This window comes from Tasmannia lanceolata, unplaced genomic scaffold, assembly GCF_043159265.1.
Source record: "Tasmannia lanceolata isolate RefF3 unplaced genomic scaffold, GAP_Taslan_0.1 ptg000006l, whole genome shotgun sequence".
In the NCBI taxonomy this organism is placed as follows: Eukaryota; Viridiplantae; Streptophyta; class Magnoliopsida; order Canellales; family Winteraceae; genus Tasmannia; species Tasmannia lanceolata.
In genome coordinates this window covers 49957333-49980805 of record NW_027518683.1, presented here as the reverse complement: position 1 = coordinate 49980805, position 23473 = coordinate 49957333, and the positions used below count along the sequence as shown (strand labels likewise).

At 40.1% G+C, this 23473-nt stretch overlaps 1 protein-coding gene across 3 annotated transcripts in view; it reads left to right on the top strand.

Moving 5' to 3' along the window:
* LOC143880465 (DNA-directed RNA polymerase III subunit 1-like) overlaps nucleotides 1-23473 on the top strand; it is a 114153-nt gene that overhangs the window by 4591 nt on the left and 86089 nt on the right. For all 3 annotated transcript variants that reach the window (XR_013251707.1, XM_077383500.1, XM_077383501.1), the window contains exons 4-12: nucleotides 1172-1321; nucleotides 1567-1723; nucleotides 11136-11320; nucleotides 11468-11580; nucleotides 12215-12314; nucleotides 13475-13690; nucleotides 13779-13927; nucleotides 14010-14151; nucleotides 14963-15103. Coding sequence is in view for 2 of the 3 variants with exons in the window: in XM_077383500.1 (XP_077239615.1) it covers nucleotides 1172-1321; nucleotides 1567-1723; nucleotides 11136-11320; nucleotides 11468-11580; nucleotides 12215-12314; nucleotides 13475-13690; nucleotides 13779-13927; nucleotides 14010-14151; nucleotides 14963-15103 (1353 nt within the window). In the remaining variant the exon portion in view is untranslated. The remainder of the gene's footprint in view (nucleotides 1-1171; nucleotides 1322-1566; nucleotides 1724-11135; nucleotides 11321-11467; nucleotides 11581-12214; nucleotides 12315-13474; nucleotides 13691-13778; nucleotides 13928-14009; nucleotides 14152-14962; nucleotides 15104-23473) is intronic.

The following is a 23473-nucleotide window of genomic DNA, read 5'->3' as shown; positions in this document are numbered from 1 at the left end:
TAGTTGGGGTCGGCTAATGAATCCTTTAGAAAATTTTCATGAAGAAGGTGAAAGGATCTACCCGGCTCAAATTGACTAAGTGTACTCCTGACACTAGTTGCGTTCGTCTACATGGATCATTTTCTTCCATTCTATCCTATCCAAGGTCATGTTCTCTGTTATGTTCCTAGCCCACAAGTCTTTCCTCATTGTTTCTACCCAAGTTGTTTTTGGTTTGCCCCTACCTATTTTTACTCCTACCTATTTTTACTCCATCAACTTGGCACGAGTCACTTGTTCTCACTGGAGCATCCAAAGGCCTACGTTGGATATGCCCAAACCATCTTAAGTGGTGCTCTCTCATCTTTTCCTCATTTGGTGCTACCCCCACCTTTTTACGGATGTCTTCATTTTTAATTCGATCTAACCTTGCGTGGCCGCACATCCATCCTAAGCATTTGCATCTCTGCCACACTCATCTTATGCACATGCTGCTTCTTGGTGGCTCAACATTCCGAGCCATACAACATGGTTGGCCTCACATCTGTCTTATAAAACTTTCCCTTCAACTTGGTAGGTATTTTACGATTGCACAAAATTCCTGAAGCATGCTTCCACTTAAACCAAACTGCTCTTATTCTGTGGTTAAATCCTCTTCAATCTCTTATTTAATGAAAGTTAAAATCTTAATAAAATATATACAGCAAAAGGCGGCTCAGTTTTAGATCATTCTGTGATGCCACTTTCCTTTCTCTTTGCGGTCTGCATATATGTTTGAGGGGACTTAAGTCCTTACATTTTCTGTAGTGTTATTTGTTTGTAGTTTAAGTGCATATCCAGTCTCCTATGAGATGTGATATATGGTATCATAAAATTAACTCTAAAAATTTGCTTGTAGTCATTTAAAAAAAAAATAAAAAAAATTGCTCGTAGTTTTAGTGAATATCCTTCGGCCATTCTATGATATGTGATGTATGGTAAGAAGATTTCTATTCGAGAAATGGTTTAAATTTTTTGAGGTTCAATCCCAGCTTTACCTACCAAGAAAAAATTGCTTTTAAAAGCTACATTGCTTTTGATATATACTCATGATTATGTCAGATTTTCTGGTGTATCTTTGAATCTGTGGTTGTGTTTTACTTTTATCAATCTCTATAATTTTGTTAAGACAATGCCCACGTTTTGCTTTCAGGGACCAGCGAGCAAGCATGGTTTTTGTGCTACATGCCATGGGAGTTTCAATGACTGTCCCGGGCACTTTGGATATCTGAAGCTTGCATTGCCAGTATTTAATGTTGGGTACTTTAGTACCATTTTAAACATTTTGAAGTGCATTTGCAAGGTATTGGAATTATGTTCTTTCCTTTTTTGAATGACATGAATCATGTACTTGAATATTCTCTTTTGGCGACTTTTCATGCAGTTTCTGCAAGTTCAAGTTAATTTGGGGATAAATCTGTTTTAGCATTGTTGGATAGTTTTTGAGTGGTTATGGAAATTGTTGCACTGAGCTAAATTTATAACTTGTGACTGGTTCCTCTATATTGTCTATTTTAGTAATGACCCTATTTGATTAATGTCTTATAGTCTTGTGCTCGGGTACTTCTTTTGGAGGAAGAACGGGTGGAATTTTTAAAGAAGATGAGAAATCCCAAAGCAGAGATGTTGCAGAAGAATGCTTTAGTGAAGAAAATAATAGCAAGGTGTAAAGCAGACAAGTGCTCCCGGTGTGGATGCATAAATGGTTTGAGTTCCAAAAACCTACCGCTTTTAAGTTTCAATGGATATATTGAATGTATAGTCCCTTTTTTTGAATGGTATTGAATGTCTAGTCCTTAATTAATTATATCATGAAATTGTATACTTTGTTGCTTTATACACACATATATCTTTGTGTGTGTATAGAATTTGTGTGCTTTGTATGTGGAGTGAAATCTGCATGAAGAAAATCAATAACGACATGATGTATTTTGTCATTTTTTGAAAACTCACCGAATGTGGTGGTAAATAGTAGCCATAACTTTTTTTCTATCTTTTAAGATATTAAAAAAAAGAAGAACGAAACAATGTTGGTTCCGGTCGGCCCACGACAACAATGCAACCACAGCCAGCGTACCCCTAAGTTCTCCCTTTCCTGTTAAAATGCATATCTCCCTTGACGTCAAACACCCTTCTCTCTTTAGTACCCAACACATCATCAAAATCATGCACATGGCTGATATTGACCTATCCCACCAATACCTACACACGAAGCCCATCAAGAAATTGCCCACCAAAGGCCAGTACCTCTGTACCAACAAGGGCCAGCAATTGGAACTATCGAGGGCTTTCCCACTCAACGTAATCTTATGTTCTCCTCTAGCTTCTTACACAGCTTCCCATTCCCTTTTCGACCCAAGGCACAAATGTAAGTGATCCAAGGTGCTATTACAAGGTCATAACTTCAAGTCTAAATGGGCAATCTTTGAACCACTCCCTATTGTGATCATCATCGACATTGTCAGCATCCGTAATACCACATTTTTTTTTGACTGGAACCCGACTATCCGTATTACCACATTGAACCCTAGATTTTTTTCCTTCAATAAACGTCAACCAACTTTACGAAATCAGAAGGGACATTATTGGTTTTTTCTTTCATGCTCTTCGTCACTTGCGAGCCTTCTTCAATGAGTTTCTCGTTATAGAAAATAAGAGGGAGGGAATCAGCATGTAACTTGGTGAAACTCCCTTGGAATTAGATGTGGTTTGGGGCTTTTCCCCTAAAGTGGAAGTCCATGTTACATGGCATTGATCTTCCCACAAGTTTTCTTCTTGTGTAACATCATGAAGGTCGGAACATGAGCAGGTTTCAGCAGCCGGTGTCGGACTGTCGGCTCGAGCTGGGCTCTCAGTTCAGATTAGCCAAGTATTCGTTTGTCATCTAAAATGTTTTGATACTACCAATGACTGGAGGCTGTCGAAGGCTTTTATACATGAAGAAAGTATGGTTCAGAGTAACAATCTGTAATACTTGGCCCCCACCAAGAGTCGTGAAAGTTAATAATTTTGATTAAATCTTGGCCATGAATCCTTCGATCAAAGATCAACGGTCTAGATATGTGATTTGGAGCCTTTCAGATCATTGGATCGATTACCGGATCCCTCAGACCGTTGATTAAGCTCGGATGGATGACATATTGTGCCACTTGAGCATCTAAATCCTATGATCTTCACGAGATCAAGAGATTTGGGGAAATCGATGGCTCTTAGTGTATTTTCGTCACTTTTTTTATAACCCCGCCTTTTTTGTTAAGTGCAGTGCATGTTGGCTATTTTATCCCTTTCCATCATTATTTAATTGGTTTATGATATCTTTTGATATCCCTAAATTAATTACTATTTATTATAAGAGTTAGCAAATCTTATCTGAATTACCTACTTAATGCAAGTGGACCCACAAGAATTAAAATATAATAAAAGACTAACATTGACTTAGCCTAATAGGACAAATCCCGTCATAAGGCCCTATCTTAATGGAAAAAGACCCATAATTTCGCCCAATTGAGTGATCTTGGGCCTGTTGTGTAGATAATAGAAAAACCCATCTAACGAAGCCTACATCATGTCGAACGAACAAGATTTGATGTCCTAAAAGTGAGTTATAAATAAAGTGACGAAAATACACTAAGAGCCATCATTTCCCCAAATCTCTTGATCTCTTGAAGATCAATAGGACAAATCCCGTCATAAGGCCCCATCTTAATGGAAAAAGACCCATAACTTCGCCAAATCGCGTGATCTTGGGTCCGTTGGGTAGATAATCGAAAAACCCATCTAACGAAGCCTAAATCACGTCGAGCGAACAAGATTTGCTGTCCCAAAAGTGAGTTATAAATAAAGTGACGAAAATACACTAAGAGCCGTCAATTTTCACAAATCTCTTGAAGATCGAAGGATTTAGATACTCAAGTGGCATGATATGTCATCCATCCGAGCTTGATCGACAGTCTGAGGGATCCGGTAATCGACGCAACGATTCGATAGGCTTCAAATCACAGATCTAGACCATTGATCTTTGATTGAAGGATCTATGGCCAAGATTTAATCAAATTTAATACTGCCCCGTCATATGTTAACTTACGGGAATTTGGAGAGTCGAATTTCGGGGACGAAATTCCTTTCAACGCTATTGTTGTTACTTTTATTTTGCGAGCAGCTAGAGGATCTTGCTCGCACCCTGTTTCCCCTACAGATTTTGTAGGAGAGAAAGAATGAGCGTTCGCAAATGAAGAGATTTAGAATAAAAAAGGGTGTGCAAGAGCGAGGTAGAGTAGTTGGTGTGGCCGTGTGGCCTTGGCGGGCCTTAATTTTATTTTATTTCAGTTGTTGGTCAAATTATTTGATGTCCTTAAAAATTTGTTAGAGTTTTAATTTCAAAGGAATGGACTTGATTCTAAATCAATTTTATTTGAGTTTTTCAATATATGTTAGTTACTTTTTGTTTTTTATCTTGTGGTAGCGATTCAGACTTTTGGATATAAAAAAAATTGAGTCCAAAAATCCGGGTCGTTACACAATGTGTAAACATGTTCGATGTTAATGAATTTTCCATATGGATGAGGAGTTGCTACCGTGGATGTGATCGTTTTGACAAAGGAATTGGAGTAGGTGATGGTGGTGGCATTTTCTTGCGGATGGTCTCTACTACCTTGACGGTGATTTTGCACCTACTGTACTGAGTATTTCGGTTGATTCATTCATGTGGCATTGCCGTCTTGGTCACCCTCCAGCTGATCGTCTACAGTGTTCTTCAGTTGTGTCTGGTCCGGGTAGTCAGTTTCAGTGTGAGTCTTGTCAGTTTGGAAAACATCATCGTGTTTCCTACAAGTCCCTTTCATTTAGTCGTGTCCTACGTCCGTTTGAGCTCGTTCATTCTGACGGGGGTCCATGTAGGACTCCTTTATTTGGGTATCGGTATTTTCTTATATTTGTGGATGATTAATCAAGGATGACTTGGTTATATGTAATAAAAGATCGTTATGAAGTTTTCAATATATTTCGCTCTTTTTATGCTGAAATCTCTAATCAGTACTCCTGTTCTATTAAATGTTTGCGCACAGATAATGCACATGAATATTTTTCTGTTTCTAATGGTTTTAAGGACTTTTTATCTTCTCGTGGTATTATTCACCAGTCATCTTTTGCCTATACCTCTCAGCAAAATGGTGTTGCAGAGAGGAAAATTCGATATCTTGTGGACATAGCTAAGACTCTTCTTTATCGGATGCGTGTTCCCAAATCATATTGGGCCAAAGCCGTTCTCACATCCTGTTTTCTGGCGAACCTTCTTCCATCATCCTTTCTCGAGAATCGGTCGCCTTTCTTTGTCTTACATCCCTCTGGGAATCCATTTCCCTTACTTCCTCAAGTGTTTGGGTGTACGTGCTTTGTTCATGATCTTACTCACTGACTAGATAAATTGGAACCTCGAGCGATCAAATATTTTTTCTGGGCTATTCTCGCACTCAAAAGGGCTATCGGTGTTATAGTCTTAGCTTCATCGTACTTATGTGTCTGCTAATGTTTCTTTTTTTTTGAGGATAAACCTTATTATACTAGAACTATTTCTACCGAGGTTCCAGACCCTGAGGTTCCATTACTTATCCCAGTCCCTATCTCAGTACTGATTTCATCACCTGCCGTTCACCCCAAACATCTGCAGGTTTATTCTCGTCATAATCAGCAACCTGCCGGTCAAGATGCCAATTCATGTCCTCCGCCCCCCTCACAGCTCGCTGGACCTCATGCTGCTTCTGAGGCAAGTGATTCTTCTGTTGAAGCTCCGATTGCATCTCGTACCACTCTTCATCTCATCTATGAAGTGGTTTCTTATGCTCATGTGTCGCCTTCTTACAGTTCCTTTTTGTCATCTCTATCTTCCGTTTCTATTTCTCACCATGTTGTCGAAGCTTTGGCTAATCCAAGTTGGCGAGCAACTATGGAGGCAGAGATGGGTGTTATGGAGGAGAATCACACATGACAGTTGGTCCCTCTTCCACCAGGAGCTCAGGTGGTTGGCTGTAAGTAGGTATTCACAGTGAAATATCTACCAGATGGGACTGTAGAAAGACTAAAGGCTTGATTGGTTGCAAAGGGATATACATAGGCATATGGCATCGATTACACAGACACATTCTCTCGTGTGGCAAAGATTCCTTCTATCAGAGTTTTGATATCTCTTGCAGTCAACAGCTCGTGGCCTCTTTATCAGTTAGATGTCAAGAATGCCTTCTTGCATAGTGATCTGCAGGAAGAGGTATATATGGAGCAACTTCCTGGAATATGTTGCTCAGGGGAAAATGAAGAATTCTGTTTGCAAGTTACAAAAGGCGATATGTGGTCTTAAGCAATCTCCTCGTGCTTGGTTTGGCAGATTTAATGAGGCAGTGATACTTTTTGGAATGAAACAGTGTGCTGTAGATCATTCAGTGTTCAGCTCTAGGGCAAAGATGGCAGGATCTTTCTGATTGTTTATGTCGATGATATTATCAGTATAGGGAGTGACATTGTAGGGATACAAAGGCTGAAGGACTTTCTTCAGAAGGAATTCAGCACCAAAGATCTTGGTCGTCTGAGATACTTTTTGTGGACTGAGGTAGCATATTCTCGTGGAGGGCTAGTCAGTATATGAGTGCACCACGGGCATCTCATTGGTCGGAAGTTATTCAGATAGTGAAATATCTGAAGAAAGCTCCTGGTAAAGGACTCCTCTTCAAAAACCATAATCACACGAGGATTGAGGGATATTCAGATGCCCTGCAGACAGAGGTCTACAAATGGCTGTTGTACGTTTGTTGGAGGTAACTTAGTGTCTTGGAAAAGCAAGAAGTAGGAAATTGTATGAAGGTCAAGTGCAAAAGCTGAGTACAGATCTATGGCCTATACAGGTTGCGAGTTGATCTGGTTGAGGTCATTCATGTCAGAGATTGGGCTACCCTACTCGTCACTTGCGTCGCTCCACTGTGACAACAAGTCCGCGATTCATATAGTCATAAATCCGGTCTTCCACGAGCGGACAAAACACATAGAGGTGGATTGCCACTTTATTCGTCATCGGATTCAAGAAAGGGAGATTTGCACAGTATTTACAAGATCAAATGATCAACTAGCTGACATGTTTACAAAACCATTAAGTAGAGCTAGATTGAGTGATTTATGCAACAAGCTGGGAATGTATGATATACATACTCCAGCTTGAGGGGGAGTGTTGAATATATGTGCGCACCCCTGTTTAGGGGTATTTGTGTCTCGCCATATGTATCCACGCATATATTAATATATGATGTGAGTGTGAGACATCATGGTTCTCTCATTTACTTCTTCTCTCTAAACTCTTTTCTCTACTCTCATCTTCATCTTCAATGTAGCGTATAACACACACACACACACACACACACACACACACACACACACACACACACATATATATATATATATATATAGTCAAGTGCTTTTCGTGATTGACTTGTCATGCACTATCGTCAAAACAGGGCTGTATTATATTTAGAGACAGCGTTTGCTTTGTAATGAAAACTGTCTTGTGCTCAGAATGACTTCTGGAGAAGTGGTCTTTTTAGCATATTATTTATGTTTGACCATTAACCTTTTCTGCACTTGCCTTGCCAAGTAATACACACATGTAGAAATCTATCTATCTATCTATCTATCCATCCTCCCTCCCTCCCTCCCTCCCTTCCTTCCTGGAGCTACACTATATTTAGAGAGCTTTTTGTCGAAAATTGTATTGATTCAAATCCATTAGTAGGTCTTTTTGGCTTATTATTTATTTAGCATTCTGTTGCAAGAATACCTTCCTTCCTCCCTCCCTCGAGAGCTTTTTGTCGAAAATTGTATTGATTCAAATCCAATAGTAGGTCTTTTTGGCTTATTATTTATTCAGCGTTCTGTTGCAAGAATACCTCCCTCCCTCCCCTTCCTAGAGCTACACTATATTTAGAGAGTATTTGCTTTTTGTCGAAAATTGTATTGATTCAAATCCAATAGTAGGTCTTTTTGGCTTATTATTTATTTAGCATTATGTTGCAAGAATACCTTCCTTCCTTCCTTGCTTTCTTTCTTTCTTTCTTTCTTAAGAGTTTGTTCTGTATTGACTTCTCATGCACTATCAAAGCAGAGCTAGACTATATTTAGAGAGTATTTGCTTTTTGTCGAAAATTGTATTGATTCAAATCCAATAGTAGGTCTTTTTGGCTTATTATTTATTCAGCATTCTGTTGCAAGAATATGCTTTTGTGACTTTGTACCTCTTCTGCAGTTGCCTTACCAAGTAATTAAACTTTCCAAAAACAGAGTTTTTCTCTGCTAGCTACTACCTGTCCTCATGCCATGTGGACCTTAGTGTCAATGTCTGCGGCTCCCTCTTCTTGTGACCCAGGGGGTTCCACAACGTATTTAGGATTCTGATGGCCCTTATGGTTAATAACTTAATATTACATACATCACAGTTTTTAACATGAGGGTCGAGGGGAAGGTTTATTATTGTGGAATTAGTTGTCATTTACTACATGCACATATTAGATTTTTGTTGAATATCCTGCTTACTTGTTGTTAACCTTGCTCGTGTAATCAATCCTTATGCTTTATTCCATATACTTGCTGGTTGACATGAAATGAATAGCTTATGATTTGCCATGTGAACAAATTATGTGAAATTATAAAACAATCTAAAATTATTGAAACCTTCCAAAAAATGTCCAATCGTTAATATTAAATGATGGGGTCCAATTTTGATTAAGAATCAGACATTGAATCAGCGGCGAGGTGGCGACGTGGCGACGAAGAGCAGGAAATAAACTATTTTATTGGCTGAAGCTTCCATGCACCGCAACTTTTTGAATTAGGAGTCAGAGAGTAGAAAATTAAATTATATTAGGAACTCATCTTGACGGTCCACTTCTTGCCCCTGATTTATGTAATTCAGGTACTACTCCAACCTATCAATTTTCATCTCTGCATCTCTTGTTTCTGAGTCTTTTTTTTTCCACCGCTGATCTTGATCTTCATATTGCCTTGAAGTAGAGAAGTCAAGTTCACAATCCTTCTATTCCTCTTGTCAATTTGTTTCCAATGGAGAATTCATCTTCTTTATGTCAATGTTTCTCATTGCCTTTTTCACGTAAAGTTTCTATGAGTGTCATTGAAGCTCTTTCTTTGCGTGGGTGGAGGAAAGCTATGGAGGATTTGCAAGCTCTTGGATTGCTGTTATTAACGATTATCAGATATTATTAATTATTGGGTTGCTGCCATTAAAAAAATAAATAAAATTAATTATTGGGTTGCTGTATGCAAGGGTTATGCTTGCCTCCATAGTCCCCTGATGTTTGTCCTGCCCGTCCTATTGGTTGGATCAAACTTCATTTTGATGGTTGCAGAAAAGTCATTATTGTGAACCATGCTGACTGCTGGGTCCTGCTAATCTGTATTTACCACAAAGGAAATAGCAATGCTGATTTTTGAGTGTCCTTCTTTTAGATACTGGTGTTAAGCTAGGCATGCCATCTATCTACGGGAGTGTTGTAATGTATTGTATTCTGTCTGTGTATATTAATTGTATGTAAATATATTTAAATAGCGTATTTCCTTTTACTTCTTTGTTTCACTCCACTAAGGTATTTAAGTTGTTTTTAATGAGCTTCTCTTTATATATAGCAAAGGAGCTCATTACTCCTTAAGCTTTCACCATAAACTCTCTATTTTCCTTCCTCTCTTTTCTCTCTTCTACTTCTTTATTTGCTTGATTGCCTTGATTCCATCTAGCATCACTTTGGGACTTGATTTTTAGGAGTATCTCTAAAGAAAGTAAGTTTGATTTTCACCTTCTACTTGTTAGGTATTAAATTTTTTTATGCTACCCTTCTAGACCCAATAAAATGTTTTGGACCTTTAAGGCTTTAACAATCCAGTTAATTTCTCAGTGAGGTTTTTATTATATTCTTTTCTATACATTGATGTATTGGGATCTTTGTCTAGTTGTGTATGGGGTGCTGGATACCCTGCAACACCGGTGAAATGCTCAAGAAATAAGAAATTTATCTTGCACGTAGATGCATCTTAAGAGAAGGAGATTTTGGATCATCAATTCCACTATCGCAAATTTGCCCACATGATTTGGGCTCACATACTGTTTTTTTGCAATAATTTAGGTGCTCTTGAATTTGATTATGGGGTTATTTTTGTGATGGTCAAAAGGCCCATGTCGTGAAAATGGGCTGATCCTTTGACAAAATAACTGCATAAACTATCCTATGGTGTCTTTGGAATGCGTGAAACAAAACCACACTAGGTATTGCGTCTAATTCAACTGGTTCACTGATTTTGCATATCGGCCATCCATCCCCAAGTGGACACTACAAAAGGAAAGAATTTGGGGCTATTTGATTGGGGATTTTTATGGAATTTGAGATTGACCACATTAGTCATAATTGATTGCAGAGGATCATTCCAGATGAATAATATCAACCGCATCAGATTTAACTTTGATGGAAGTTCTTAATGAAATTGAAGGCCAACTTGTTGTGGTGGGTCACGGTGTTGAGTTATCTAGGGAGATCCAATTGGTGCAGAAGATTCTAATGTGGTGGGGATCGGCACTTCTCACTCGCCTATGTATCTTTAAAAGAGAACCTAGCAAGAAACTTGGTGGTGTAGTAATGAAGGCGACTCATTTAATGTGGTTGCATTGGCGAAGGGGAACATGGAAGGTAGCTAATGCTTCAAAATATTATTCTGCTTAGTTGTAAATTTATTCCCTGCATTATATGCACTCCCAGAAGTACAAATGATATAACTTATAAATTGGCGAGGGAAGAATTGGCCTGTTGGAACTTCATATGGGGGATTCTTTTCCACTGCTGTAGTAAGTTGTGCTTTGTTGTATGTGTTTTAATTTTTACATTGTGAGCACCTCTTTTATAGTGCATAGTCATGTTTGTAGCTACATTGGCATGGAGCCATCTTGACACTGGGCCCGTATTATACCCATCAATATGCTCTTGAGAATTTTTTGAATTGGAGGCTCACTTGTATGTATTGGCCGTCATTCCCTTCCCACCTTTTAAGCATTCATATACTGACATAAGTAAATTTCATTGTAGGTTTTGTTAAAAAGGCGGCAATTATTTTGGCTATTGTTCACGATTCTTCAAAAGTTCTTGATGGAAGTTGGGATGAATGCACTTCTGCAATGTCTCACACAAAAGAGTCAAAGGCAAACCTCCATATGGATAATGTTCTTAACCCTGTCAGAGTTCTTGCCCTTTTCGAAAGAATGCTGGATGAGGTAGTTGCTTGTAAATGATTGAAATTCATGGAACTTATGACTGCAATAAGTTCTATTTCTTGATTTTGAAAAAATTGTTATGTATTCTTTAGAGCTTCCCGTGTCTCTTGCCTTGTTCTTTGATTTTCTTTTTTCTTTGTAGTACAGGATTGTGAATTGCTTCATCTTTATGATCGGCCTGAAAAACTCATCCACACAGACATTCCAGTACCGCCTGTGGCAATTCGTCCTTCTGTTTTTATGGATTCTGGATCAATGAGGTTGCCACGGACTTAATGAATGCATTTTATAATTATAATGCCTTATATTTTGTTTATATGATCTCACTATTCATAGCAACATGGATTTTACCTCAGTAATGTCAATGCTAGCTGTAACAATGGTTTTAAATTTCGACCGAAATCTGAAATTTCGGATTTCGGTGGAGACCGACACCAAAATCACACTTACCCGAAATGGTATTTTATTTCGGCCGAAATTTCGTTTCCCCCGAAATTTCACCCAAAAAACCTGTTTTCTTTTTTTTTTTAATTTTTTTAATACTTTACCGAAATTTTATATCAAATAAAATACTGTTTTTCTTGTTTCGCCAGATTTCGGCTGAAGGTCCGAAACCCGCATCAAAACCGATATTTAAAACCTTGGCTGTAACCATTGTTTTAAATTTCGGTCGATTTCCAAGATAGGACCGAAATATGAAAATTTCGGATTTCGGTTTGGATTTTGGCTGAAATTTGGTCATTTTGACCAAAATTGTAAAAATTTCCGTCGAAATGACCGAAATTTGAAAAAAAAATTCGGTTTCGGTAGGGACTGAAACTGAAACCAACATCGAATTTTAAATCCATGGCTGTAACAATGCGTGACGATATTTCCATTTCCTTCTATTTGCAGTAACGAGGATGACATTACTTCTAGATTAGCTAAAATAGTTCACGCAAACTCACGTGTTCGAGAGGATTTGCAAGGCGGTATCTCCCCATCCAAGTGCTTGGTAAGATCATGGTTTTGTCATGAATTTTTCAGTGTTTGCCTTCTGCTTGGAACTTTGTTTTGTTGTTTTGATTGTAGTTTATAACTCTTTAAAACATTATGATATGTTGATGTCTCTTGATTCTGATGACTATTTCCAAAATTATTTTTCTGTTATTTTTTTGGTAGATAAATTTCTTTAGCAGACCAAAACCTCTTATCTAACAGGACTTGATCCCATGGACTCCCTCACTAGCGGTTTGCTCCTTACCAGTTGGCTACAGAGGGGATTGGTTAATATCCAATTATCCATCACTTTCTAGTATGCATGGCGGATGGGATTTTATTTTGTCCTTGTGTAATGTGAAGGACCATTTCTCATTTCCTTATTGTTCTATTGATGGAATAAGCTCATCAGTATATAACAGGATGCAACCATCTAGAGCTGTACAAAATATAGTGGGCTTCAAACTTGTGTGCTCGGTTGACTGCTTGACAAGTACAAGCTGCACCATATCGCCCAAAGAATTGTGTGAACCATTTGTTTGTCTGACATGGATCGGGGATATGAAGTCTAATGAATAATTAGAAGGTCCTCCATTGGGATGGGGTACATAGTAAGTCTTATTATTGATTGCCTTTGAGGTACTTATAACTAATAAATGATGGTTGAAAGACAAACAGGAAAATATATCACAAATGTTCCAAATGGATCTTTCCCTATTCGGAGTCATTGGGGCATCCCAAAAATCCTGTTGGAGTTGCTATGCTTTTGTCGTTAAGATTCAGTCCAGCCTATAACACAAGGAGAAGTCTCAGCCTAGAAAAGGAGAAATAAAACGGTCAAACTTGACTCTTATTGTGATGTTGTGATGTCAATGATACAAGACTTTGCTATTATCAGGAGGGAAGAAAGAAGAAAGGGAAGGGGACACCTGCTTACCTTGTGATTGCCGGGAAAGCTCCATATACAAATCGTCCCAAATTACTATAGGACTTCCTCCTTAGGGAAAACTGTTGCATCTTCATCTTTGTGACTTTGATGTGTTTCTAGATGGGAAATGTTTTTTGCATTGGGCTACAGTTGTTTAAAATGTATGCCAGTTCTGATATCCATTTAAGCTTTAGGTTGTCTTCTCTCAGTGTTGTGACTTTTGGCATTTTCTCGCTGTTTTTTTTCAGGAAGATTGGCATTTGCTTCAATACGAAGTATATCTGTATATAAATAGTGAGGTTCGCGGTGTTCCATCGAGTATGCAGCAGGCAAAGCCATTGCGTGGGTTTGTTCAACGCCTCAAAGGGAAGCAAGGACGCTTTCGTGGGAATTTATCTGGCAAACGTGTTGAATTTACTGGAAGAACTGTTATTTCTCCTGATCCCAATCTGAAAATTACAGAGGTTAACCTGTTTGATGGCTTCAAAACAACCTTTCTTTTGTTAATCCTATATTTATTTTCTTTGATATCAAGGTTTTTGCATTTTCTAGGTTGCGATTCCCATATTAATGGCTCGGATCTTAACGTATCCTGAACGAGTCTCACGTTACAATATAGAGAAACTGAGGCAGTGTGTCCGCAATGGCGCTGGAAAGTACCCTGGCGCTAATTTTCTCTTACTCCCTGATGGCAGTAGAGTGTAATTCCTACCGTACTGTCATTCCTTGCTGTCAATTTTACCTTTTATATTATAGTACTGACTTGCCTGATTTTTCCTGTAGTAATTTGAAGCATCAGAGCAGATACCGTCATGCCGATGAACTGAAATCTGATTATATTGTAGAACGACATTTAGAAGATGGAGACATTGTTCTTTTTAACAGACAGCCGAGTTTACACCGAATGTCTATCATGTCTCATAGGGTAATTCGAATCGATTTTTTTAAAATGTTAGTGGATGCTTTTAGTTTATTTTTTTGGGAAAAATACAGATACACCCCCCTCAACTATGGCCAAATTCCACTTCTAACCCCGTCGTATCGAAGGTGCCAAAGACACCGCCTCAACTTTCTGACATTTTTAAGTAGACCCCCTCTGTTGACAGTCCGTTAGCTTAATCTGATGGAATGACTAAAACTAACCATGGTTAATATTTTGAGGACAGAAATACCCTCGTCATTGGTTTTAAGCCATTTGCAGAGGGATTAGGGTTACACTATTTCCCACTGCCGCCGTCGCCACCTCGGCCACCGTCGCTGTCGCCATCTTCGGCCACCGCCGTCACCTTCACCACAGACAATGAAATCCCACTCCATGGCTACATCAAACCCCATATTTCAAGAAAAAAACACTGATAAAAACAAAATAAAAAAGATCTAAGATAATAGGGTTTCTGTGCAAAGCATGATAATGATGTGAATGAAGACAAATAAAACCCCTACATCGAGGGTTTGTGCTGATAAATAAACAAGGGTTTGAATCAAACCCTAAGCTTCAGTTTTCAGCTATGAAAACCCTAATTTTTAGTTGGGGAAGACGAGGTCATTATGTCATTTCCTCCTCGCCGTCCACTCCGTCATGTTAAAAAAACCCACGGATAGTTTAGGGGGTGTCTTTGGTAACTTCGAAACCACGGGGTTAGAAGTGGAATTTGGCCATAGTTGAGGGGCTGTGTCTGTATTTTTCCCTATTATTTTCCTTAACTGGTTGTATTTTTTCATTTTCCTGTATGTAGGCGAGGATAATGCCTTGGAAAACGCTGAGATTCAATGAGTCTGTTTGCAATCCATATAATGCCGATTTTGATGGGGATGAGATGAATTTACATGTTCCTCAAACAGAAGAAGCCCGCACAGAAGCTCTGATGCTGATGGGGGTAGACATAACTCCCCTTTTCAGTTTCGTTCCTATTGTTTAATTATAGACTGGATTTAATCAACTTCTATCTCCTAGTCTACTTAAAATTTCATTTCTTTTTAATCATTGTTTAGTTCCTTGTTGAGGTACTCTGAAGTCACTTGATGTTGTCTAGAACTTGGCAGCGAGTTCCACGTTTAGATTCTTCTCATTCATTGTTCTTTCTTTATGCAGTTTGTTGGTAATGTCTGGCCATTATGGCTCTTGAGTTGATTGAAGCTTTGGTCGGTTACTATCCATAATTAATTTTGGATCCGGCATAGAGTTCTTTGGTCTATGATATTGTGGGTGCACATGGTATAATTCATTGATGCTCGCATTTATTGGCTTGTAGATAGACCAACAATTAAAATATTATTACATTATAAGGAGTAATTTGTGGTATTTCCTGCTGTGGTTTGGCATAGAAGCTATAGAGTTTCTACTCGATTCACACTTACTGCTCCCTATTTATCAAATCCGCAGTTTGCTGGATGGAGCATGCTGACTTGTGTACGAGTTTACGAACTGGACCAACACATATAATGTTTAATATTTAGTTAGGGACTTTATATATATATATATATATATATATATATATATATATATATATATATATATATATATATATGAGTTAAGTGAAGCTACACATACGTGTAGCTAACTTAGCTACACCGACGGCTTAAAATACAGTGGGCCCACATTGTTTGGGTGATCCAAACCATTCATTTGATAAGCCCTCACATTGATAGGTTGTGCCCAAAAAATCAGCTCCATTGGATGATCCCAACCCTTCAAACTGTGGAGGCAAAAATGGACAGATTTGTGAAGGTTTTTACACGTCCATTTTTGCCTCCACAAATCATAGGGTTGGGATTATCCTATGGAGCTGATTTTTTGGGCACACCCTATCTATGTGAAGGCCCATCAAATGAATGGTTTGCATCACCCAAACAATGTGGGGCCCACTGTATTTTAAGCCGTCGGTGTAGCTAAGTTAGCTACACGTATGTGTAGCTACACTTCTCTCTCTCTCTCTCTCTCTATATATATATATATATATATATATATATATATATATATATATGAGAAAAGGGTTGCTGCTCTCGAGCGCAGCTAGGCTTAGCTGCGCTAGCACAGAAACAGGGGGGTGGGGCCATTGGGGGGGGTGATCCTAAGCATTCATTTGGAAGGCCCCATCATGGATGGGGGGCCTACCAAAACTCAGCTCCATTGAATCACCAATGGGTGTCCATTTGTGGGGCCAAAAATGGACAGATGCTGTTTGTCCACAAATCTGTCCATTTTTGGCCCCACAAATGGACCCCCTAAGGTGATCCAATAGAGCTAATTTTTGGTGGACACCCTACCCATGAAAGGGCCCATCAAATGAATGCTTTGGATCCCACCCAAAATGTGGCCCCACCCTGTTTCTGTGCTCAAGCGCAGCTAAGCTTAGAGCGCAGCAAATGCATGCTCTCTCTCTCTCTCTATATATATATATCTCTCTCTCTCTCTCTATATATATATATATATATATATATATAGAGAGAGAGAGAGAGAGAGAGAGAGAGAGAGAGAGAGAGAGAGAGAGAGAGAGAAGGGTTGCTGCGCTCGAGCACAGAAACAGGGGCGTGGGGCCATTGGAGGGGTGATCCTAACCATTCATTTGGAAGGCCCCATCATGGATGGCGGGCCTACCAAAAATCAGCTCCATTGGATCACCAATGGGTGTCCATTTGTGGGGCAAAAAATGGACAGATACTGTTTGTCGGTTTGTCCACAAATCTGTCCATTTTGGCCCCACAAATGGACACCCTAAGGCGATCCAATGGAGCTGATTTTTGGTGGACACCCTACCCATGAAAGGGCCCATCAAATGAATGCTTTGGATCCCACCCAAAATGTCGCCCCACCCTGTTTCTGTGCTCGAGCGCAGCAACTCTATCCTCATATATATATATATATATAATATGTATGGGGAAAGTGACTATGAGCGACCGCTCATTTAAGGTTATATGCGCAGTAGCGCTTTAAGATTATACACCGTCGATTGGTTTTGATCCTGGCCATTCACCGATTTTAAACATTTGATGGGTCGAATGTAACGAATGAAACAACTCAACAGAACTTCTCGACAGAAACCCTAGAATCGCCCAAAACCTCTTCTCCCCTTCTCTGTCGACAGTGAAAATCCACCATCTCTGCGCGGATTTCCATTGACGGCCACTCTCCTCTCGACAGAAACCCTCATCTCTCGCCGACGAAAACCCTAACAAGCCCTCTCTCTCTCGCCGACGGTGAAAATCCGCCATCTCCGGTCGGATTTTTCCCCTCCACAGAACCGGACGTCGTTCTCCCCTCCCCTCTCTTCCTTCGACGGTTTTTCCTCCCCAGGTAAGTTCTAGGTTTCATTTTTTTTGTTATATGCACATGATATCAGCACAACCATGCTTTGTGGTTATATGCATGGTCGTAGCTTGTTTTTTCCTTTTTAATTGGCTTGTAAGAGTTTTTTGGGAATTGTAATAACTTTTTGACAGCTCTTGAAATACTAGAAGGCAAGCTAGGACCGTGTATATAACAAAACATGGTTGTGTTGTTATCATGTCCTCATATATATAAAATATGATACGATACAATATGACATAATATAATATTGTTAGAGATCTACATGATGATGGTTGAGAGAAAGAGGGGAGAAGAAGTATGAGAGAGAGAGAGAGAGAGAGAGAGAGAGAGAGAGAGAGAGAGAGAGAAATTATGGAGGGAGAAAAAAGAGACGTCAATGAGAGGGAAAGAATACGTTCTAAAAAGCTCTCTCTCCCCAATACACATATTATATTAATATGTATATGGAAAAGACCAAGATGCCCTTGCTTGGGCGTCAGTACATTTAACACTCCCCCTCAAGCTGGAATGTATATATCATACATTCCAAACTTGTTACAAAAATCTTTCAATTTGGCACATCCCAATGGTTTGGTAAACATATATGCAAGTTGATCTGCGGATCGGGTAAACGTTGTGCAAATCTCATCACTCTAAATTCGATGACGAATGAAGTGACAATCAACTTCAATATGCTTGGTTCGTTCATGAAACACTGGATTCGTTGCAATATGAATTGCCGATCTATTGTCACAATACAACTTCGCTGGAGATGTCAATGTGAACCCAATCTCTGATAAGAATGAGCGAAGCCATATTAGCTCTCCACTGGTATATGACATAGCTCTATACTCAGCTTCTGCACTTGACTTGGATACAACATCTTGCTTTTTACATCTCCACGACACCAGATTACCTCCGAAAAATGTGCAATATCCTGTCATTGATCTCCTGTCAGCAGGAGATCCTGCCCAATCTGCATCATTGAATCCTTCTACCTTTTCATGTCCATATTTTCTAAAGCACAGATCCTTGCTTGGCGTACCCTTTAAATATTTGATGATCTGAATGACAGCGGCCCAGTGGGAGGTACGTGGAGCACTCATAAAGCGTCTAACCATACCAACTGCAAATGATATGTCTGGACGGGTGACGGTCAAATAGATTAGTTTCCCAGCCAATCTTCTATATCGACCAGGATCATTCAACAACTCTCCTTGATCAGGAAGAAGTTTAACATTTGGATCCATAGGGATAGCCGCAGGTTTCACCCCCATTGAGCCTGTCTCCTCTAAAATGTCCAATACATATTTTCTTTGTGACAATGAGAGACCACGACGAGAGTGAGCAACCTCAATACCAAGAAAATATCTGAGCTGACCCAAATCTTTAGTAGAAATTCACCCTGGCGGAAGGACTTCAGATTGTGTATGCCAGATTTGTCATCTCCTGTAATTACAATGTCATCAACATAGACTATTAGGAGGACATATCCAGAACTAGATTTGTAATTGAACACAGAATGATCAACAGCACACTGCTTCAACCCAAAACGCAAAACCGCAGCACTAAATCATCCAAACCAAGCCCTGGGCGACTGCTTAAGTCCATAAATCGCCTTCTGAAGACGGCATACCGATGAGAACATCTCCCCCTGAGCAACATACCCAGGAGGTTGCTCCATATAAACTTCTTCAGATAGATCGCTGTGAAGAAATGCATTTTTTACATCAAGTTGATACAGAGGCTAACCACGATTTACTGCTAGAGAGATCAATACACGAACTGATGGAATCTTAGCCGCTGGGGAAAACGTCTCGTGATAATCGACACCGAACGTTTGAGTGTATCCTTTAGTGACAAGGCGGGCTTTGAGACGCTCAATAGACCCATCTGGAAGGTACTTAATGGCAAATACCCAGTGACACCCAACAATCTGTGCACCAGGAGGAAGGGGAACTAGCCGCCACGTTTTATTTGAGTGAAGGGCACCCATCTCAGCATCCATAGTAGCCCTCCATCCCGGATGATTCAAGGCATCTGTGACAGACTTAGGCAAACTAATCGAAGACATGTTAGAAACAAAGGACTGAAAGGAATGTGAGAGATGAGCATAAGAAACAAAATTAGATATAGGATGAGCAACACTACGAGATCTAGTACGGGATGCAATTGGTGAATCAGATGGTGGAGAACAAGTACCTGAAGGCTGACAATCCGACTGCGGAAGAGGATCAGTAGGCGGAGATGGCGCTTCTTCAATCATAGAATGAACAACCTGGCGAGGTCCCCGAGTATAAGTTTGCAGTTCAGAACCCTTAGAAGCCACAGAAGGTCCTGTTGGCATATCAGGAACAGCCACAGGGGCTGGTATGGGAGGGCCCATCAGAATAGGAATATGCAGGTTAGTGTTGTCAGCAGGTAATGGAGAGCCTGTGGAAGACAAATAAGGCTGCTCCTCAAAGAATGTGATATCCGCAGAGACATATGTATTCCTAAGGCGAGGATTATAACATTTATAGCTTTTTTGCGTACGAGAGTAACTTAAGAAGAGGCACTTTTCAGCTCTAGGTTCCAACTTGTCAAGTCCTGGAGACAGATTATGAACAAAGCATGTACATCCAAAGACACGGGGCACTAATGGAAATGGGTCACCGAGAGGATACAAGACTGAAAAAGGCGTGTTCCCAGATAAAGTTGAAGAAGGAAGACGATTACCTAGGAAGCATGCCGTGAGGACTGTATCACCCCAATGAATTTTAGGGACTTTCATCTGAAACATAAGTGTACGAGTCATATCCAGTAAAAAACGAAGTTTTTTTTCAGCCACACCATTTTGTTGTGATGTGTGAGCACATGATGACTGATGAATAATACCACGGGAGGAAAGAAAATCATGAAAGCCATTAGATACAGAGAAACATTCCTTAGCATTATCAGTACGTAAACAATTAATAGAACATTTAAACTGGTTGATTACTTCAAAATAAAAGTGACGAAATGCATTAAACACTTGAGATCTATCTTTAAGTAAAAACAACCACGTGGCTCTCGAATAATCATCAACAAAGATAATAAAATATTTGTGTTCATTTAATGACTTAGTTCTAGCTGGACCCCAAACATCAGAATGAATAAGTTCAAATGGACGAGACACTCTACTACTAAGACGAGAAGGGAAGGACACACGATGGTGTTTCCCTAACTCACACGACTCTCAATGAAAAGATGGAACAGGCTCCGAAACAAAAGAAGATTTCCTAAGCGTATCTACAGGAGGATGTCCCCGACGACAATGCCATTGATAGGCATCCACAGAGGAACGAAGAGCTACACTAGCACCGGCTTGATCAAGGTAGTAAAAACCGTCAATCTCACGGCCCACCCCAATCCTCGTCCCAGTCTTCATGTCCTGAAAAACGCAATAAGAAGAAAAAAAAGAAACAGTACAATTCAGTGATTTTGTTAATTGGCGAACAGATAACAAATTAACAGGAAAGGACGGAACATAAAGAACGGAAGACAATTGAAGACTTGTCGAGATGGAGACTGCACCCATCCCAGAAACAAGGGATGTAGTCCCATCTGCCAATGTAACAGTACGAGGACCCATAGAAGGGAGAGGTTGGAGAGAAGAAAGAATTGTAGGAGTACCAGTCATATGGTGGGATGCTCCTGAATCAATGAGCCATGTCCTAGAAGAAGAACCAGGTAGAAAACAGGAGGGACTACCTTTATGGGCAAACTGACTACTGGCTCTTTTCCTTTTTCCCGAAGACGAAGAAGCTCCTCATATTCCGTACAAGGGATCACAAGGGACTCAGATGTAGATAGAGCCACAGAAGAAGAAATACCATCAAAAGCAGCAGCAGAGGCATTCGCAGGCCTGTATGGACGACGCTCAGGATGTAAATTGTAGCAATAATCAACAGTATGGCCATCCAACCGACAGTGAGTGCAATGACGACCCCCACGACCACGGCTGCCACCATCTCTGCCTTCCCCTGACCCACGACCACCACCACGGTTACGGCCACGGCCACGACCACGCCAACCACCATCACGCCCGCGTCCAAAGCGACCACCACCATGGCCACGATCACCCCCACCATATGAAACATGAGCAGATCCATCCACTAGAGGTTCACCTGACTGAGGTACCTGCATACGCTGGACACGGGAGAAGGCCTCTGCGAGTGTGGGAAGCGAACCAGAACTAACAAGCTGCTGACGGATCTGGAGATAGTCAGGGCCCAAAGAATCAAGAAATCGAACTACCCGCATCTCTTCCTGACGCTTTTTCAGAACCTCAGGATCAATAGTAAAGGGCAACAATAAGTCAAGCTCCTGACAGAGTGCTAGGTAATCACTGTAGTGGTATCCTACAGGTTTGTCTCCTCGCTCAAGTCTAAACCAATCTGAAAAATGCTCACAGATACGAGTCAGATTATCCACTCCTAAATACATTGTAGCCACATGCTCCCAGATTTCCTTTGAAGACTGCAGATACATCATAGACGAAGCAATATGGGGTTCCATACAACCCCATAAAAAAGAGCGAACCATGGCATCATCCTCACACCACTGATCATATGTCGAGTCAGTACGAATCGGAGGAGAGCGCTCCAAAAAACTGATTTTTCTACGGCCAGTAGATAAGTGTAGACTGCCATCTTCCGCGGGGGGTAATTTGTCCCATACAGTTTTATTGAAGTCATCTGAAGGAGAGGCTCAACATGGGAATAGCTAGACGGAGCAGTATACGACGAAGAACGACCCTCAGCAACCTTGAGAGTCGTAAGTTGCTGAGCGGAGGGTTCCATAGGATCCATAACAGCAGCTGACAAACAGAACAACCAACAAGGATACTCCAATCACCACCGAAAAATAAATTAATCGAAAACCTCCACAAGGCACTCAACAACCTATTGCAATGCCACAATAGCCCCAACAACAGACACAACGAGGCAACAATACTTCAGCCAACAAACACAAGAAGACGATCACCAACAATAACCACCACAGCACCCCCACGACGAAACGACCAAAGAGAGGCTACAACACACGTGGCCAACCCATCCACAAATAAATCACCACAATTGTGCCAACACAACCACCGACAATACAAGCAACATATGAACCATCTAACCTCATCAAACCACTACTAACAACAACTATGGTGCTGATTTAGATCATGGATAACGGAGCGAGCCACAAATACCACAAACCACAAGTTTCATAATAAAGAGATAAGATATGATTTAGATCATGCGTAAAGGGGATGTTAGGATAGGAATCAGCAACGAGAAAGAAAGACAAGAAGGAATTGGTGTAGGGTTTGGAGAAAAAGAACCGAAGGTGCTGATTTTTGAATAGGACAAAAAACTAGGGTTTTGTGAATAAGACAAAAAAATAAAAAATTTTGGGGAAATGATTGAGCGAAAATGAAGAGGATGGCGTATGGGATTTTTGGTTAAAGTTTGGGTTGGAAACTCTAAACAGTTAGGGCTGAAATAAAAAAAACCCAATGAAAAATTGAAAAAAAAGGAGGCACGAAGAAGAATAAGGATCTTTATTGTTGATGTGGATCTCTCATACCAATCGCTTTGATACCATGTTAGAGATCTACATGATGATGGTTGAGAGATAGAAAGAGGGGAGAAGAAGTATGAGAGAGAGAGAGAGAGAGAGTAAGAGACAGAGAGAAATTATGGAGGGAGAAAAAAGAGACGCCAATGAGAGAGAGAGAGAGAGAGAGAGAGAGAGAGAGAGAGAGAGAGAGAGAGAGAGAATATGTTCTAAAAAGCTCTCTCTCCCCAATACACATATTATATTAATATGTATATGGAAAAGACCAAGATGCCCTTGCTTGGGCGTCAGTACATTTAACAAATATAATAAACTTCTTTGCAGCGATCTGCCTTTAAACGGAGCAGCTTACTACCAAGTCATGCTCTTG